Source organism: Anolis sagrei, chromosome 6 (genome assembly GCF_037176765.1).
Source record: "Anolis sagrei isolate rAnoSag1 chromosome 6, rAnoSag1.mat, whole genome shotgun sequence".
Classification (NCBI taxonomy): domain Eukaryota; kingdom Metazoa; phylum Chordata; class Lepidosauria; order Squamata; family Dactyloidae; genus Anolis; species Anolis sagrei.
The window spans coordinates 13,460,232-13,481,105 of record NC_090026.1 but is presented as its reverse complement, the minus strand read 5'-3'; the positions used below and the strand labels follow the sequence as shown (position 1 = coordinate 13,481,105).

Genomic DNA, 20,874 nt, shown 5'->3' with positions numbered 1-20,874 from the left:
CATGAAAAGGGACAGGATTGATGCCTTGCAGGAGAATACGGGACAGTCCAGAATGCAGTGTGCATTGCAATTTTAGCACAAACTGATGCTGCAATTTCACAATCATGCTGAAGTAATTAATGGCAGGGGGGAAAGTAATCCCATTTAAATTGCAGAGAATGCAACTGTATCAGGAGGGGAGATCCATGCAATCTAGAGAGAATGCCTAGCATTTCAAACTACGCTTCCCAGCTGGTGCAAGTATAAAATAATAACATAACACTTTATTTATATTCCTCTCTATCTCCCCGAGGGGACTCAGAGTGGATTAGAACATATACAAATAGGCAAACATTCAATGCCTTTAATACAGTGGAATAACAACGACACACAAATACACAGAACAAAGGTAAAGGTTTCCCCTTTCATTGCCGGCTTTTGGAGGTGGTGCTCAACTCTGTCCATGGGGAGGTGCTCTTGTTTCATTTCCAAGCCATAGAGCCTGTTCCTGGTTGTGTTGCCGGCATAGGCGCCTTTATTACCTTCCCGTCAAAGCGGTAACTATTGATCTACACACTGTGCTGTCACACGCTGGGCCTGTGCATAAGACTGTAGACAGGACACATATTCCGTGTGCCCAACGGGACGCCGGGGCTGCTTCAGATTAAAGGCCCTTGGATTTCCTTAAAACAGAGTCGTTAGATTGCTTAAAGGTTCAACAAAGTTCTTTAATAATGAAAACAAACAGGTACTTTAAGGCTTTCTTAACAGTCTATTGGCTCCTTCTCAATCTTGTCCACAGGGAACAGGCACTGTCTTCATAAGTGTAACTAATGGGGAAATCCTTTATGGGGAAATCCTTCTAATCTGGGCAGTCTGTCTTTGCCTCTGTTGGCATGGAGCCCCTGCACCCAGTACCAAATGCTTCTGGCTTCCGCAAGTGACCCTTACCAAGCAGAGCTTTGTAGACTTCCAGGGGAAAAAGAACTCAGGTTTCCATGATGGCTGACTGAGGTCCTTCAGCAAAGGAAATGTAGGGCTGTATAACCCCGGCCAAGCTGTGGGCTGTATATCTCCCCGGCCAAGCCGTAGAAGACGAAGCTTTCTACAGGAGCTCTTGGTATTATGTCCTGCATGAAAAGCTTCTCTGTGTGGACTGAACCCAAAATGGCTCCTATTCCCTCTAAAACCCAAAAGGGGGGGGGGCTGGACCAGGGAACCTAACTATAATTGACAGGTGGCTTGCCCTATGATTGCAGCCAAAAGAAACCACCTATCTGCAGAGTCCCTGAAACTTAGGACCACAACAAACATTCAATGCAAAGCAAGCAAAATTGGAGCTCCAGGTACAGTTGTACCTGCACACACACATTTGCATGTTTTCGAACTGCTAGGTTGGCAGGAGCTAGGGCTAACAGTGGGAGCTCATCCTGACCCACTGCTTCAGACTGCCAACCTTTAGGTCAGCAGTTTCAACTGTTTAACCCACTGCGCCACCACAACACCACTGCAGCCCTTATGAGATGTATTGAATGTATCTATTTCTTTTGCTCCCCTTGAACAAACTGAATATTCTGAGAAATAGTGAGCAATGGCACTACCAGGAACTCTTGAGTCTGCAAAATCTAAAAATAAGGAAAAAGGATCAAGCCTAGAGGGAAAAAAGAACTGTGTACATATTTTGAAGGGGGAGGGATAGGCATAAATAAGTCCAATCCAAATAGTCCATGGTTCTATGACCTCATTAGTGCCCTATATTTTCTGATCCGTTGTACCTCCCAACTCTCCCAATTTGGCAGAGAAGGTGTTAGTTAATCCTCTGTTGCCCCACTTTTTTACTGGCGTTTAGTACGTTTCTGTTTCTCTTTCCTCCTCTCCTTTTGTCCTCAGCTCACTTCCAATGCTGAAAATGTGAAGTGTAAAGATAGTTGGGAAGTCAGACTTCGCCATGGTGGTCCACGCTCCTGTCACGTCCTGGATAGACTACTGTAATGCACTCTACATGGGGTTGCCTTTGAAGACTGTTTGGAAGCTTCAAGTGGTTCAACGAGTGGCAGCCAGATTGCTCATTGGAGTGGTGTACAGGGAGCATACAAGTCCTCTGTTGCATCGCCTTCACTGGCTGCCAGTCTCCTACTGAGCACAATTCAAAGTGTTGGCTTTAGCCTCTAAAGCCTTAAACTAGGTGTTTTGGCCTACAACTTCCAGAAATCCCAGCCAATTTACCAGATATTAGGATTTCTGGGAGTTGAAAGCCAAAACATCTGGGGACTCACAGTTTAAGAAACACTGCAAGGTTCTGTCCCAGCTTACCTGTCTGAACGTATCTCCCTCTATGATCCACCCCGGAGGCTAAGATCATCTGAGGAGGCCCTGCTCTCAGTTCCACCACCTTCGCAGGGGTGACTGGTAGGGATGAAAGACAGGGCCTTCTCAGTGGTGGCCCCTTGTCTATGGAAGTCCCTCCCCAGTGAAATTAGATCGGCCCCATCCCTCCTGATGTTCAGGAAGAAAAGTAAAAACATGGCTTTGGGACCAAGCTTTTGGTCAGTAAAGTGGATCAGTGCAAGAAGAGATTATAAATAACGTAATGATGACTTGGATCAGACCTGGAGTACGACTTGGAGTGTGTGATTTTAATTGATGTTTGAATATTTATGTTTTTAATTGGTTTGGATTTGAATGCATTTGTTCATTTATCGATATGTATATGTATATATGGCATCACATTGTTACCTTTCTAAGGCCACTCTGAGTCCCCTTCAGTGTGAGAAGGGCAAGATACAAATGTGGTAAATAAAATAAAATAATTTGCACTTAGTTAATTCAGCAGAAGGGAGAAGAGCCGGAATTGCATTCCAATGCTCAAGCCAAGTGTCCTTCCAATCCATCATTCAGCTACTGAAATGAAGAAGCTCTGCTTCTCTAACAGCTAGCTTTTGAAAACCCTGTAGAAATTCTTCTGGTGCAGCTGGAGCAGCTTTTCTCAACATGGGGTTCGGGACCCCTGGGGAGGTTGCAAGGGGGTGTCAGAGGGGTCGCCAAAGACCATCAGAAAACACAGTATTTTCTGTTGGTCATTTGGTTCTGTGTGGGAAGTTTGGCCCAATTCTATCATTTGTGGTGTTCAGAATGCTCTTTGATTGTAGGTGAACTATAAATCCCAGCAACTACATCTCCCAAATGTCAAAGTCTATTTTCTCCAAACTCCACCAGTGTTCATATTTGGGCATATTGAGTATTTGTGCCAGATTTGGTCCAGATCCATCATTGTTTGAGTCCACAGTGCTCTCTTGATGTAGGTGAACTACAACTCCAAAACTCAAGGTCAATGCACAGCAAACCCAGTATTTTCTGTTGGTCATGGGGGTTCTGCATGCCAAGTTTGGTTAGATTCCATCATTGGTGGAGTTCAGAATGCTCTTTGATTGTAGGTGAACTATAAATCCCAGCAACTACAACTCCCAAATGACAAAATCGATCCCCCCCAACCCCACCGGTATTCAGATTTGGGCATATCGAGTATTTGTGCCAAATTGGGTCCAGTGAATGAAAATACATCCTGCATATCAGATATTTACATAACGATTTTAAACAGAGGCTGGATGGCCATCTGTCAGGGGTGATTTGAATGCAATATTCCTGCTTCTTGGCAGGGGGTTGGAATGGATGGCCCATGAGGTCTCTTCCAACTCTTTGATTCTTTGATTCTATGATTCATAACAGTAGCAAAAATACAGTTGTGAAATAGTAATAAAAATAATGTTATGGTTGGGGGTCACCACAACATGAGGAACTGTATTAAGGGGTCACGTCATTAGGAAGGTTGAGAACCACTAATAGTGGTAATGGTTATCTTGATGTTCTAGACCAAGCATAATTTGGAAAGCCCTCTCATAGCCACAAATGGATAGGCTGGGTGGGATTGGGGAGGGTGGGTATGAGTTTAGAAGGCCCCTTTATACTATTTACTGTATTTGAATTCTGTTTTTACCACACGGTTACTATTTAATTGTTTTTTAACTTTTGTATTGCATCCTTTAATCTTGTCTAGTGTGGAGTGTTAACCACTGGGAGAAAGGTGGGGTATAAACAAAGATAATAATTACAATTACAATAACAATAAAAATGCACAGAAAGGAACAGACCACCACCATCACCTCTTCCTCCACATTATTACAGTAGAGTCTCGCTTATCCAATATAAATGGGCCGGCAGAACATTGGATAAGCCAAAATGTTGGATAATAAGGAGAGATTCAGGAAAAGCCTATTAAACGTCAAATTATGTTAAGATTTTACAAATTAAGCACCAAAACATCATGTTTTCCAACAAATTGACAGAAAAAGCAGTTCAATACACTGTGACGTTATGTAGTAATTACTATATTTACGAATTCAGCACCCAAACATCGCAATGTATTGGAACAGCTGTGGATCCAAGTGGGAGACAGACTGCGTTGGATAATACAGAACGTTGGATAAGCGAAGGTTGGATAAGCGAGTCTCTACCTTACTAAATTTCCTCTATATCCTGCCTTTTCCCAGTACTTGGTTGGTTCCGAGACCTCTTACAAATTATGAAAGCCAGAGAGAACTACAAAAAAATTGAAGATTAATATTCCATGGAAACCAGAACTATTCTTGCTAGGAATGCATGGACTCGACATAGAACAAAATACGGACAAGTTACTATTTCTGATTACGACGGCTGCTAGAATTTGCTATGCAAGAAGATGGAAGCAAAAAGAAACCCCAGATGAAAATGAGCATCTAACGAAGATATTGGAGATCAAGAACATGGATAGGCTTACCTTTCTTATATCAAAAAGTAGAGGAATAAACATGAAAGAAACAAATTGGGAAAAAGTAACTGAATACTGCAAAGAAAGAAACAAGATCTTATTATAATAATTTAAAAAAATAGTAAAAACACGGCAAGAGAGTAAGGAGAGAGAGGAAGGAACAAATAAGAAACAGAAGATGAGGGGAGAGAGGAAGAAGAAAGAAAAGAGATGCCCATTTAGAAGATACCGGGAAGTCAAAACAACTGCCTTGTCTTTCTATCTTTTTTCTTTTCTTTTTTTCTTTTTCTTCTTTAATGGTTTCTCTCCTTTTTTTAAAAATTATTACTCTATTTTATTATTTTTCTTTTTCTATTCCTTAGTACCTCTTTATTCTTTTTATTTTCCTGCTATGTTCTTCTCTTTTTTTGTTTTAACTATATTGGAAAACTTCAATAAAGATTATTAAAAACAAACAAACCACTACATATCCATAAATTATATTTATGCGTTATTGAAAATGTTCAATAATGAATGAAAACCATTGAAAACACATTAAAAGGCAGAATATCAGAAGCCAACAAAACACCATGCCATTATGAGAACCTTGGAATCACACTCAAACTTAGGACCACAGGGAAGGACTGCAAAGAGAGAGCCTTCCTTTAGGGAGGAGTTGCAAAATATGAGACCCATCATCAAGAGTCCTTCCACACAGCCATATAACCCAGATTGTTAAGGCAGAAAATCCCACAATATCTGCTTTGAACTGGGTTATCTGAGTCCACACTGCCATATATCCCAATAAATGTGGGATTTCATTTAGCTGTGTGGATGGGGCCCCAGACAGTCCTTTTCCTTGTTCCCAATGAATGCAGTTTGAAAGGTTGAGGAAATGTAGAGTTGGCTCTGCAGTTTAGACCTTGAAGAAGTTCATAGAGGGAGACATGGTCCTTCAAAGAGGCTAGATCTGAGCTCTCAAAGTCCAAACCCTCTCAAAGTCCAAACCAACCAATCTGAGCTCTCAAAGTCCAAACCCTCTCAAAGTCCAAACCAACCAATCACCAACCAACCAAAATATCAACCTCAGTCCACCTTTCTACTCACTCAACTCTGAAAACAACGCATGGATGACTGGCTGGTGACAGTTCACTCCAATCCCGGAGCACAAAATGGAAATGTCTTCCTGATTGATTGGTTGACTCCCAGCTGATAAAGCCACAGAAGGATGATCCTAGGTTGTAGGTCTCCGCCCCACTGGGCTTTTGTAGACGTCCATCAGATCCAAAACCACAGGCCACGAAGCCTAGCACCCCACAGGGACCGTCGAAACTTGAGCCCCACCCCAATCAGAGATGTTCCTCTTATGAAACTGGCGTGGCTTTCTAGACCTGAAGACCTGATGCTTGGACAAGGTTAATGTAGATTAATTTGCTATTCTAACCAGGGCAAGTTGGCACAACCGGAGGGCGGAGAAGACAGCGCCAAGCCCTGCCGACTGGTAATTAACCACACATATAAGTATTTTTTTAATGGGGCTCAAGCGCTTCCAAGAATATTGGCTGAAACTAGTTAGCTTGGGAAAGGAAGGGGAAATCCTTGCCTGCAAGGGATGTTACAGACAGAAATTAAACATTCTCCTGCCAGAGCAAACAAACAGAACCCTGAAACTATTCAAGAACCTGTCTAGATCTCATCTAATCTTGGAAGCAAAAAAAGGTCAGCCCTGGTTAGTACTTAGATGGGTGATGATAATCAGTGAATAATACCAGGTGCTGTGGGCTCTATTTCAAGTGACAGAATTGGCAAAACTCTTGAGTCTTTGAGAATTTCAAGGTAGAAAATCAACATTATCTGATTTGAACTGGATCTGCGGGCTCATCCATCCAGCACTATATCCCAGAATATCAAGGCAGAAAATCCCACAATATCCGCTTTTAACTGGGCTATCTTTGTACACACACAGATAATGTGGGATTTTCTGCCTTGATATTCTGGGATATAGGGCTGTATGGAAGAGCCATGAGTCTACACTGCCATATGATCCAGTTCAAAGCAGATAATCTGGATTTTATTAGCTGTGTAGAAGGTGCCAAAAAAACCTTACACAATTCATGATCAACGGATGATTTGAAGGCACACACACGTCATATGCAATGTTGTTATCATGTGCCTTCAAGTCCACTGCAAATCCCAGAATTCCCCGGCATGATTTCAACTGTTATGGCAACATCTCTTGAGAAATCTTGGGAAGTGCAGTTGAAGAAAGAATAAAGTATGGCCCCTGTATCTGCAGACTCAGTGTCCACATTCGACTTACTCAGACTTCAAATTATGCTCCCTGGAAGTGTTTATGGGGCCTTCCTCTCTTCTCCAGTGCAATTTTCCAGCCAAAGTATGTACAGTATGACTCCCATATCCAAGGGAGAGGCTTTCCAAGACCCCTGTGGATACCTGAAACTGTGGATAATAGCAAAGCCTGTATTGTGATTATACTAGAGCTGGAAGCAGATCACAGAATCACACTGGTGGAGAGAGACCAACAAACACTTCGGTGAGGGAATGAATATATTTTGGAACATGAGTAAGTGAAATGGTGGATATTAAATTCACGGATAATAGGGTCTTATTGTAAATTGGAAGCATAGGTTTTGCTATTATCTATGGTTTCAAGTACACTGTTTGCACTATCCCTTGCCCAGCCCTTTAGTTGCCTATGGCCTCTTGGTAGTCCTAGCCAGTGGTTTTATTGAGCCTAGACTGATGGAGTTATAATTGCAATTGGTTTACATTTTTATTGTGATGTTCTAGTATGATTTTTGTATTTTATGATGCTTTTATTTTAATCCGTTTGTATGATTTTCTTCCTGGACACTGAATGTTTTGTGTTTTATGTTGGAAACTGCCCTGCAGGGCAGTTTCCAACATATAACACAAAACATTCAGTGTCCAGGAAGAAAATCATACAAATGGATTAAAATAAAAGCATCATAAAATACAAAAATCGGGGAGATAGGGCATTATACAAATAATGTTTTTTATTATTTCTTATATATCCATAGAGACATCCCTAGTGCTCACCAAAATGCAAACTCCAGAATTCCATAAGAAGTTGCCATGATCATTATAAAATTATTGCCTTAAATCAAGAAATAGTTTTGTAAGATCTACAGAGATACATGCAGGAACACCTCAGCAAGCGAGAGTCCAAAAGTGGCAGGCTAAAACCCAGAACTTCAAGCCATGGCTGATATCGAATGAGAGACTCCCTCCTGGGCACACAGAAGACTGGGCAACCTGGAAGGCACTGAACAGATGGTGCTCTGGCACCACAAGATGCAGAGCCAACCTTAAGAAATGGGGCCACAAAGTGGAGTCCACAACATGTGGGTGTGGAGAAGAGCAACCCACAGACCACCTATTACAATGCAGTCTGAGCCCTGCCACATGCACAATGGAGGACCTTCTTATATCAACACCAGAGGCACTCCAAGAAGCCAGCTACTGGTCAAAGGACATTTAATATAATGCCAAGTTTGCAAACTTTGTTTGTGTTTTTAAATATATTACAACTGTACCCTCGGTTCACTTCTGACACGATATATAAATAACTTATAAAATTATAGTGTTACTATTCTATTGTGAAAGACCCCCAGAGAGAGGTCCTTTTCTACCCCTGTCGTTCTCCCGACTCTCCTTCTCTCATCTCTAGTTCTTCTCTTGCCTTGTTTATCCACCAAGCTGTCCTGCTTCTGCAAATCCCTTTGTCTCTTTCTAACCCTCTTTATTGTTTAATGGAAAAAACAGTGTGAACAAAAGTTTTCCAAGACCAGTAAGAGACTGGATTTTCTTCATCTCTTGACACGCAATTAGGAGCACAGATAGGAGATAAAAGATCTCTTTTCCAGGGGTGTTGTCCTGTCTGATTGGGTTCCTGGCAGAACATACCACATAGTTTACATATCCATTCTCCTACCACAACTAATTTCTTGTGCCCATGGACCTGATGAACTTCTCAAAGGGCTGAGAAGGAAACTGGCAACATACGGCCAATCCTTTCTAGGTGATCATAGTTTGCCAATTCAGGGTTGTCTTCGGCTTTGTGATTTCTTGGCCGAAATCTAAGATATAAGGACAGCACCTGGAGATAAAGGTTATGGATTCAATGCCAACCACATTTGCTGACAACTTTTCATCCACAGAAAGAAAAACATGTTTATAGGTCAAGGTTTTCCCTTGACATTAAGTTTAGTCGTGTCCGACTCTGGGGGGTGGTGCTCATCTTCATTTCTAAGCCAAAGAGTCAGTGTTGTCCATAGACACCTCCATGATCTTGTGGCTAGCATGACTGCATGGACTGCCGTTACCTTCCCACTGGAGTGGTACCTATTAATCTACTCACATTTGCATGTCTTCGAACTGCTACTTTGCCAGAAATTGGGGCTATCAACAGAAGCTCACCCTGACCATGGGTTTGAACCACCGACCTTCAATTTAGCAAGTTCTGCAGCTTAGTGGTTTAGCCCACTGCACCATCATGGCCCTAAAACATTGTTTATCTGTTTGCAAATTAAGACAGAAATTTTAGGGAAAAGACTGTTCCCAGATCAAGGTGAAATGAGAGAATTATTGGGTTGTTGTAGGTTTTTTCGGGCTATATGGCCATGGTCTCAAACTTTTTAAACAGAGGGCCAGGTCACAGTTCCTCAAGCTGTTGGAGGGCTGGATTATAATTTGAAAAAGCATGAATGAATTCCTTTGCACACTGCACATATTTTATTTGTAATGCAAAAAAAAAACACTTAAAAACAATACAACAATTAAAATGAGGAACGGTTTTAACAAATATAAACTTAGTATTTCAATGTGAAGTGTGGGCCTGCTTTTGGCTGCTGAGATAGAATTGTTGTTGTTGTGTGCTTTCAAGTCGTTTCAGACTTAGGTTGACCCTGAGCAAGGGCTGGGTAAATGACCTTGGAGAGCCGTATCTGGCCCTCGGGCCTTAGTTTGAGGACCCCTGGTTTAAACCATTGCACCATGTTGGGTGCTTTCAAGTCATTTCAGACTTAGGTTGACCCTGAGCGAGGGCTGGTTAAATGACCTTGGAGGGCCGTATCTGGCCCTCGGGCCTTAGTTTGAGGACCCCTGGTATAGAGGCATTCTCTCATGGTCTAAAGAATGCCTCTAGACCATGGCCATATAGCCCGAAAAAAAAACTACAACAACCCAGTGATTCCGGCCATGAAAGCCTTCGACAATACGAGAGAATTATTCTTTCTCACTTATTCAGAGAGATAGATACAACCCCCGAAACCCTGTGACTCAATGGCCTAAGGGTTGTCATAATTCAGAAACTGCAGTATTTGAAGGCATACTGCAAGAAGGGTTAATAATTATTATTTTAAAAATATTCAGGACCATCCAGTAGCCTGAGCCACCAAATAGAGTCTGAAACGCTCAATCTGAAAAAGAATTTCATGTTAATTTCCAAGTTTTCTCTGTTGAGAATGAGACTATAACTATTATTTGGGGAGGGAGTACAGCAGTAACTTCAGACATTGAGTCCCCACTCCTCTACCTATCTTGTCCTACTTGGCCTTGACTATAATTAACTTTCCAAGCTGTTGCCTGGGCTATTGGCCAACATTCCCTAGCGGTCACCCATTTGTAGCTACGGATATCAGGCAGGCCCAAGAAAGCTCTAAACAGAGCAAGCTCCAAAGGTGAGAGGATTGGGATAGGGATCTTCAACAGGACAAAAAACAGCTTGGAAATCCTTGGAGACCAATTAGGAGATTAATGTGAGGGTGGGTCCACATGGGAGGGATGGGATTTCAATATCCATGCTGCTTTGGTCTTCTGAAATGACATAGATCAGCACTTCTCAACCTGGGGGTTGGGACCCCGGGGGGGGGGGGTTGTGAGGGGGTGTCAGAGGGGTCACTAAAGACCATCAGAAAACACAGTATTCTGTTGGTCATAGGAGTTCTGTGTGGGAAGCTTGGCCCCATTCTATCATTGGTGGGGTTCAAAATGCTCTCTGATTGTAGGCTAACTATAAATCCCAGCAACTACAACTCCCAAATGTCAAGGTCTATTTTCCTCAAACTCCACCAGTGTTCACATTTGGGCATATTGAGTATTCATGCCAAGTTTGGTCCAGACCCATCATTGTTTAAGTCCACAGTACTCTCTGGATGTAGGTGAACTACAACTCCAAAACCCAAGTACAATGCCCACCAAACCCTTCCAGTAATTTCTGTTGTTCATAGGGGTTTTGTGTGCCAAGTTTGGTTCAATTCCATCTTTGGCTGAGTTTAGAATGCTCTTTGATTGTAGGCCAACTATAAATCCCAGCAACTACAACTCCCAAATGTCAAGGTCTATTTCCTCCAAATTCCACCAGTGTTCACATTTGGGCATATTGAGTATTCATGCCAATTTTGGTCCAGACCCATCATTGTTTGTGTCCACAGTGCTCTCTGGATGTAGATGAACTACAACTCCAAAACTCAAGGACAATGCCCACCAAAACCTTCCAGTAATTTCTGTTGTTCATGGGAGTTTTGTGTGCCAAGTTTGGTTCAATTCTATCTTTGGCTGAGTTTAGAATGCTCTTTGTAGGTCAACTATAAATCCCAGCAACTACAACTCCCAAATAACAAAATCAATCCCCCCCCCCCCCAACACAACCAGTATTCAAATTTGGGTATATTGGGTATTTGTGGCAAATTTGGTACAGTGAATTAAAATACATCCTGCATTGTATATATTTACATTACAATTCATAACAGTAGCAAAATGACAGTTATGAAGTAGCAACAAAAATAATGTTATGGTTGGGTGTCGCCACAACATGAGGAACTGTATTAAGGGGTTGTGACATCAGGAAGGTTGAGAACCACTGACGTAGATCATAACTACATCTCTGCACAAAATGTGCAATATATGCTTCAGTGGCTAATTAAACCAATCTTAGTGTAAACATATCCCACAAATAGAGGTTTAGGTCTCATCATCGTTGGTATTGTGTGGCTTCAAGCCATCCGAGTGTATGGCGACCCGAAGACAAAGCTATCACAAGGTTTTCTTGGCTAGCTTTGTTCAGAGGCAGTTTGCCTTTACCTCCCTCTGAAGCAGAAAGAGAGTGATTGGGAGTCTTTGCCTGCTATTTTACATTTTTTGGAACATGATGACATGGCTAATGAAGAGAAAGCAACCCAGTTGACATTAATATATTCTCACTTCGCAGCCAATTGCTCTGGTTTGTGTCATGCTTTTGGTTTGGGTGACTGCAGGGTGCATTTTCATGTATGTCAGCTTCCAGTTCTGCCACATTCCTTCACCTGTTTCTTTGTTTCCTAGTTGTCTTTTCCAACAGATTACTCCTTTTTGGGGGCAATGTCATGCACTGACAGCCCTCCGGTGAATGCTGCAGCCAAGCACCAGTGGAAACTACGTAATGAAGGCCACGCAGACAGTTTCTTTGCTGCAGCTTTGCACCTGAGAGAACACCACCATCTTGTGGACGTGACAGTGTCCCTTGGCTTGAAGACCTATGAAGCCCATGGTCCCCTCTTGGCTGCTGTGAGCTCCATCTTCCGGCAGCGTTTGGAATGTGGGGAACAAGATGTGATGGAGTTGGATGGAGTGACTACACGACGAGGCTGGGAGGCCATACTGAATTTTGTCTACACTGGAGAGTTACAGGCTACATCAGAATTCACCGGGGAGATCTTAGACGCAGCTGAAGCACTGGGCGTCCCACGCGTGGCTGAGATTTGCAAGACTGCATTGCTTGGGATAGAAATAGAGGGCAGGTTGAGTCCAGCGGAAGAGAAATGGGAGACGCTCCGGAACCTGGAAGAGCTTTATGTCAAAGGCATAGGCTGGAACCTGGAGCTCAAGGCTGAAGAAGAAACATTCCGAGGTGAACAAGGCAAAGAACCGAGTGGCAGCTTAATATGCAGATATAATAGGTTCTGTGGGTTGAGGTGAAATTGGAAACCTACATTTCTATACCTTCCAACTGTCCTGATTTGGCAGGGTCAGTACCAATTAATGCTCTCCCTTCCTCTTTTTTGTGCACTGCTTTTAAAACATCTCTGTTTCCATTTCCGCCTCCCACTTTTCTCTTTTATCCCCACCGTGAGTTCAAAGTGCAAAGGTTGCATTCAATTAACTCAGCAAGGAGAGATGAGAGAGCAGAATCTTACCCTTCCCTGTAAGCCCAGGGCAAAAGCAACCTGTGGCAGTTTCTCCTAGCCCAGGGGTCAGGACCCCTGGGGAGGGGTTAACGAGGGGCTGTTGGAGGGGTCACCAAAGACCATCAGGAAACACCTTATTTTCTGTTGGTCATAGGGATTCTGTGTGGGAGGTTTGGCCCAATTCTATTGTTGGTGGGGTTCAAAATGCTCTTTGATTCTAGGTGAACTATAAATCCCAACAACTACAACTCCCAAATGTCAAGGTCTATTTTCCGCAAATTCCACCAGTGTGCACATTTGGGCATATTGAGGATTTGTGCCAAGTTTATTCCAGATCCATCATTGTTTTAGTCCTCAGTGCTCTCTGTATATTGGTGAACTCCAAAACTCAAGGTCAATGCCCACCAAACCCTTCCAGTATTTTCTGTTGGTCAGGCGAGTTCTGTATGCCAAGTTTGGTTCAATTCCATCCTTGGTAGAGCTCAGAATGATATTTGATTGTAGATGAACTATAAATCCCAGCAACTACAACTCACAAATGACAAAATCAATTATTCTCCAACTCCACCAGTATTCGAATTTGGGCATATTGGGTATTTGTGCCAAATTTGGTCCAGTGAATGAAAATACACCCTGCATATCAGATATTTACATTATGATTCATAACAGTAGCAAAATTACAGTTGTGAAGTAGCAACTAAAATAATGTTATGGTTGGGACCCACCACAATATGAGGAACTGTATTAAGGGGTCACAGCACTAGGAAGGTTGGGAACCACTGTCCTAGCCTATTCTCTCAGTAATAACATTGGCTGTCTTGATCATACACCGATGTTGATTTGGCGCATGTGGCATGCTTTCCATTTGTAAGATGTTAGAGGATATGGATTTGGATTGAGAGGCTGAGACTTGAAATGGTGACCAAAATATGGCCATTGGTTTGCCTGATCTCATCTTCCCTTTTTCCAGTTCACCGTGTGGCTTTGGCATGCGGTTGTGAGTTCTTCCATGGCATGTTCACCAGTGGCATGAAGGAATCCCGTCAGGGGGATGCCCCTCTCTGTACCCGCTTTACGTCCACTGACCTGAGCATAGTCATCTCCTTTGCCTACTCTGGAGTTCTGGCTGGTGGATGGGATTATCTCTTTGATGCTGCCCAAGCGGCTCTGCAGTACCAAGTCTCGGGCATCTTGGACCTCTGTCTCAATTTCTTCCATCATAGTCTGAGCCCTGAATCTAGTCTGGATGTCTTATCCTTTGCCCGTGCCTATGGTTTACATGATCTGGAAAGCACTGCTGAGAACTATGTCTTGAGGAACTTTGCTCTTGTCATGGAAACCCCCAAGTTTTTGGATCTTCCTGTCAACCAGCTGGTGGATTTCCTCAGTTCTGATGCCCTCTATATCCTCAATGAACTAGAGGCCTTTAAAGGAGCTGTCCGGTGGCTGGATGCTGACCAGGATGGACGGATGGACTGCGCAGAGAGAGTCATGCGCTGCATTAGATTCCCCTTGATGTCCACTCGGGAGTTCAAGCAGGTGCGGACAGAAGAGATGATGGCCTCCCCAGGTCGCCTCTATAACCTCATGGTTGAGTCTTTAGCCAGCCTCCCACCAGGTCCCTCCAAGATGGAACAACTCCCTTGCCGGGTGAGATATCCCAAGAAAGTGATTGTCATCAGTGGAGGAGATCTTATGGCCAAAAATATGGCCACTCGCAGCCCTACTGCAGATGTTTGGTTTTCCCACAGCTTTCGCAATGGCATTGGGTTGGTCAAGCAAGTCGAATGGCGACGTTTAGAGGATCTCCCCGAAGGGCCACGTTTCCGGCACGCTGTGGCAGTCAAGGATAATGTGATGTACATATTTGGAGGAAAACATTACTATGGCGTCAGGGACACCATGTGCTCTGTATTCAAGTGAGATGGGAATCTTACTACTTGGATTATGGGAGGTCCACCTTGCAGGCATAATAGTAGAGGGGGCTGGAAATAAAATTGGCCTTATTATTATCAATTGCTTCAACAAACTGGGTTAATAAAATTTTATCTGGAGATAATTATTATTTTCATGTCTGTTGGAACAGAGACCACAGTTTAGGAAAGCTCTAGAAGAATGTTATGTGCAATCCAAAGATGGAAAGTCCCAAAGGCAGGGCAAGCTAGTGTCAGAGATAATATCTTGACGCTCAGCAATCAAAACTAGCTTGAGCTGACCTGACTTCTGAAGTTTATATAGGCCTCTCCCACCAATCAGAAGGCCAAGTTGGGAGCCAATCATATCTGATAAATCATTAAAGGGATTGAGAGGGTTGGAATAGTCTCATGCTTCTCTATCCTGTCACAAGTTGATTGGCTGTAGTTTCCACCAATGGACACTGAGGACAACTCTAGTAGATCTTGCCTCCCCATCTGATGTGCCCATTCTCAGAGATTCTGTAACCAGATAAAATGGAAAATAGGGCGCCTTGCCCTTCTAGGAATCAGACTCTCATTAGGGTTTTAGATTTGGGTGGCCTAGACGAGAGATAGGCATATGTGGGAGGCGAGTGGGGAATTTTAGTCCATGTGGAAACCTTGGATGGCTGCAGTCATTGCAAAACAAATTACATTTTGTGCCCCAAATGCCTCCAAACACCCTCTAGAGAACCTGGGGACCATTTCCCATTGTTTTTAGACATTTTAGGCAAAGTAAGAGTGCTTTTTAAACTGAGGGGAGGCTCACAAACATAGGAAATGTCCTCCCATTCATGGAGGGCATTTGAGTGGAGGAAAATCGAAATAGTTGACTCTATGGGGCAGAGGCCCACAAAAATAGACCTAGGGGACTCCTTGGGGTGGACATTGACTACCTTCAATCTAGAAGTTTGAAAGCCATGGGCTGGTGGATCAGTTAAGCCTATTGAGACAAATGCGAAAGGACAGGAAAGATAATGTGTATAATGAGAACTATTTTTGCAAGTTTGATCCAGAAATGGGAACAGAATCGTTGTCCATCCCACCCAACTGAGACCCCTTCCACACAGCTGAATAAAATCCCACCTTATCTGCTTTGAACTGGAACATATGGCAGTGTGGACTCAGATAACCCAGTTCAAAGCAGATATTGTGGGATTTTCTGCCTTGATATTCTGGGTTAAATAGTTACGTGTAAGGGCCCTGATACTATGTTCCTTGGTGTGTTACAGATTTGATCCCCTCTGTCAGCATTGGGAGAGATTGGCTGACATGACAAGTCTCCGGAGCTATTTCCCCGTGGTCTTTCTGGATGGCTTCTTCTATGCTCTGGGAGGTGGCTCCAACGATGTCTATTGCCTGGATTCGGTGGAGTGTTATGAACCCAAGACCAATACCTGGAGGTAAGGGGCCAGGAATTTTTCAGAATTCATTTGGGCATACCTTTAGAAAGAATGCATAGGAAATTAGAACAATTTCAGAGAGGGTTCTTGAAAATAGTCAGGAAATGTTGAAGGAGTTGCAGTTGTTTAACCTGGAGGAGAGCAGCATGAAAATGGGCAGAGGATGAGAGAATCATTCAAATCCTTTGAGGATTGCCAAACACAAGAGAGTAAAGGAAAAGTCCTTTGTGCTGTCCAGAAGACAAGATAAGAACTTATGGAAAGATGAACTTTGGTTGAACATTATGAGGAATGTCTTTGAATCATAGAACCATAGTTGGAAGAGACCACATGGACCATCTACTCCAACCCCATGCCATGCAGGAAAAGCACAGTCAAAGCACCTCCGACAGATGGCCAACCAGCCTTTCTAGGAAAGCCTCCAGAGGAGGAGTCTCCACCAGACTCCAAAGCAGAGATTTCCACTGTTGAACAACTCTTATGGTCAGAAAGTTTTGCTAATGTTCAGGTGACATCTCCTTTCCTGTAAGTTGAACCATTTGCTCAGAGTCCTAGTTTCCATGGCAGCAGAAAACAAGCCTGCTCCCTCTTCCTTATGACATCCTTTCACATATACATGGCTATCATGTCTCCTCTCTGCCTTCTCTTCTGTAGGCTACACATACCCAGCTCTCTAAGGGCCCTTCCACACAGCCCTATATCCCAGAATATCAAGGCAGAAAATCCCTCAATATCTGCTTTGAACTGGGTTATCTGAGTCCACACTCAGATAATGTGGGATTTCTTGACTTGATATTCTGGGATGTAGGGCTGTGTGGAAGCGCCCTAAGCCTCTCCTCAGAGGACATGGTCTCCAGACCTTGGATGATTTTAGTCGTCCTCCTCTGGACCCCTTCCAGCTTGTCCGTATCTCTCTTAAATGCCCAGAATTATTTATTTATTTATGTAAAACATTTATATTCCGCCCTTCTCTCCCTAAAGGGGACTCAGGGCAGAGCACAGCATATATACGGCAAACATTCAATGCCAGGACAAGAATTCATATTTGCATACATAATTAAAAACATTTATCTCAATATTAAAATACACCATTTAAAACCATCCTGGTCATTAGCGTCAAATCTAATTGGCCTGGTAAAGTTTCATATCTCTGGGTTGTTGTAGGTTTTTCGGGCTATATGGCCATGTTCTAGAGGCATTTTCTCCTGACGTTTCGCCTGCATCTATGGCAAGCATCCTGAGAGGTAGGTCTGTTGGAATTAGGATAATGGAAGTAGGAAAAGCCATTAAATGCTAATCAAGGTGGTCAGTTGAAACATTCACACCTAGCTCCAGAAGACAAAAGTCCTTTGTCCCACCCTGGTCATTTCACAGATATATAAACCCATTTTCCTACTTCCAACAGACCTCACTACCTCTGAGGATGCTTGCCATAGATGCAGGCGAAATGTCAGGAGAAAATGCCTCTAGAACATGGCCATATAGCCCGAAAAACCTACAACAACCCAGTGATTCCGGCCATGAAAGCCTTCGACAATACATTTTTCCTATCTCTGCTTTATTGTCCTGTCCCAAAGCCTTGGTCCCACAGCCAAGTTTTGACCATCCTTCTGAAAGACAGGAGTGAGGGGGCCAATCTGATCTCACCAGGAAGAGAGTTCCATAGCTGGGGGGCAATCACCGAGAAGGCCCTGTCTCACATCCCTACCAATTGCACCTGTGACAATAGAGGGATGGAAAGCAGGGCCTCCCTGGAGGATCTTAATCTCTGTGATAGTTCATAGGAGGAGATGCATTCGGACAGATAAATTGAGCCAGGGCCTTTTAGGGCTTTATAGGCCAAATCCAGCACTTTGAATTGTGCCCAGTAGCAAACTGGCAGCCAGTGGAGTTGGCGTAATATGGAAGTTGTTTGCTCCCTGCATGCTGCCCCAGTTATTAACCTGGCTGCCTCTCGTTGGACTATTTGAAGCTTCCGAGCAGTCTTCAAAGGCAACCCCATGTAGAGAGCATTGCAGTAGTCTATCCTAGATGTAAGGAGAGCATGGACTACCGTGGCCAAGTCTGTCTTCCCAAGGTATGAGCGCAGCTTTTTCTGTCGTACGCTGGGCCTGTATTTGGTTGACTTTAAAAATAGGATGTGTAACCTTTCCCCAGCGGGAAGCCAGGGGCCCAAGGAGAAATTCTCAGAGGTTTCCACTACAAAGAATCTTCAGATGGCTTGAGAAGTACAACAAAGTATTTTATTAATTAAATCAAACAGGTACTTCAAGGCTTACTTGATAAACCATTGGCTCTCTCAATCTTGTCCACAGGGGACAGGCACTATCTTCAATAACATTTTCTTTAAAGGAAAATTCCCCTTTTTAACATCTCCCAGGCTGACTGAAATCCAACCCTCACTGATGTGAGCTCCGCTACTGGGCCGAACTGCATCTCGGACGCCGAGTGGACCTACCAGCAAGGCAGTGGATATTCTCCAGCTGGAGTTCTTTAGTCTTTAAGGCTGTTTTCCTGGAAATTTTTAAAGCTGTAGGAATGCTTCCCTGGAGTTCTTAAAGGTTGAAGCTTTTGTACAGGGGACGTTACACACATCCTATACATCCTATACAGATGCAGAGCCTTCACAGCAGTGTCACCGTCACTCTGGAATACTCTGCCACCTGAAGTCCGTGCCTTGCGGGACTTACCAGCTTTCCGCAGGGCATGTAAGACATACCTGTTTCGACAGGCTTTTAATGTTTGATATTGTTGTTTTTAAATTGTTTTAAACGGCTTTTAAATTTTGTTAGATTTTAGCTATTCTTGTAAGCCGCTCCAAGCCCCAGGGGAGTGGCGGCATATAAGTTTAAATAATAAAATAAATAAATAAGTTAACCTGACTGAGACTAACTAACAAAATGGCCCACTTCCCTTCCCAATTGCCCTGAGCAAGGGGCAGGACCAAAACTTAACGATGACGGACAGGTGGCCTGCCCTATGACTGCAGCCAAAAGAAGCCACCTATCTGCAGAGTCCCCGAAACTAAGGACTACAAACAAACATTCAATGCAAAGCAAACAAAATTGGAGCTCCTGGTACAGCTGTTCTTGAACACAGCTGGTGCATAAGTTTTAATTGTGTGAAAGCTCCCCTGGCCACCGCTGCAACCTGGGATTCCAGGCTCAGTGATGAGTCCAGGAGGACCCCCAAGTTTCGAATTGGACATAGTATTCCAGCAAGGTTTGACCAAATTGGAATAGAGGGGCCCCATTATGCCTTTGATGTAGCCGCTATACTCCCCATCTTGTTTTTCCCCTCCCTTTTCTTCTCTCCAGGTCCTGTGAACCCCTGCCTGCTTCACTCTGTGGCCATGCAGCTTGCGTCTTAAATGGTGCCATTTATGTTTCCGGAGGTAGCGATGGCTCGTGCCGCTGCCACTCCACCTTGATCCAGTATCGCCCAGGTGCACCTCCCATCCTGCTGTCCACCATGCGAGAGGAAAGGGCAGGACATGTTATGGAAGTCTTGGATGGCCGACTCTACGTGGCAGGGGGCTTGCGTTGGCGGGACGGCCATGGAGGTTATGCTGATCAACTGGCCTGCGAAGTGTATGACCCCAGCCTCGACCTATGGCTCGCCCTCAGTCCTCTGCCACAGGCCCACGTCATTGCCGCCTCCGCCGTCCTGGAAGGCGAGCTCTACATCTTGGGGGGCTACAGCCACAACACCTATCGCGACACTCACCTGATTCACTGCTATAACGCCATTCATGACCGATGGGTCAGTGTTGGGACATTGCCTCAAGCTTATGCCGACCTCAGGGCTTGCATCTTAGAAGTCCCCACTAGTTTGAGGAGAAAAGAGGCTTTGCATCTAGATGCTCCCAGTTTGGAAATCCCTGAGGATCCTTCCACAGAGTACCCACATTCATGCTGTAGTTAAGTGTTTCTGATTCAGCCACAATATAAATAAGCATCCCTTTGGCTCTCTAAATCAGACATGGGCACACTTTGGCCCTCCAGGTGTTTTGGACTTCAATTCCCACAATTCCTAACAGCCGATAGGCTGTTAGGAATTGTGGGAATTGAAGTCCAAAACACCTGGAGGGCCAAAGTGTGCCCATGCCTGCTCTAGATGCTTTGGGTTTCAAATCTCCGGATCTCCAATTGTGATTGTAAGGGATTTAGGAAACTATAGTCCGGTGGCGCAGTGGGTTAAAGCACTGAGCTGCTGAGCTTGTTGACCAAAAGGTCGCAGGCTCGATTCCGGGGAGCGGTGTGAACATCTGCTGTCAGCCCCAGCTTCTGCCAACCTAGCAGTTCGAAAACATGCAAATGTGAGTAGATCAATAGGTACCTCTCCAGCAGGAAGGTAATGGCACTCCATGCAATCATGCTCGCCACATGATCTTGGAAGTGTCTATGGACAACGCCAGCTCTTCAGCTTAGAAATGGAGATGAGCACCACACCCTAGAGTCAAACATGACTGGACTTAATGTCAGGGGACAACCTTTACCTTTTAGTCCAACACATCTGAATGCAATCTACTTTCAAAGATATATTTG

General features: G+C 43.9%; 1 protein-coding gene across 1 annotated transcript; it reads left to right on the top strand.

Annotated features, from left to right (window-relative positions):
• Window positions 1-10,426: 10,426 nt before the first annotated feature.
• KLHL33 (kelch like family member 33) lies at window positions 10,427-20,339 on the top strand. The gene is made up of 5 exons (XM_060783022.2): window positions 10,427-10,485; window positions 12,128-12,692; window positions 13,940-14,888; window positions 16,157-16,327; window positions 19,645-20,339. The coding sequence occupies exons 2-5, from the start codon at window positions 12,164-12,166 to the stop codon at window positions 20,249-20,251; spliced, it is 2,256 nt and encodes a 751-aa protein (XP_060639005.2). The 5' UTR covers window positions 10,427-10,485; window positions 12,128-12,163; the 3' UTR covers window positions 20,252-20,339.
• The last annotated feature ends 535 nt before the right edge of the window (window positions 20,340-20,874 follow it).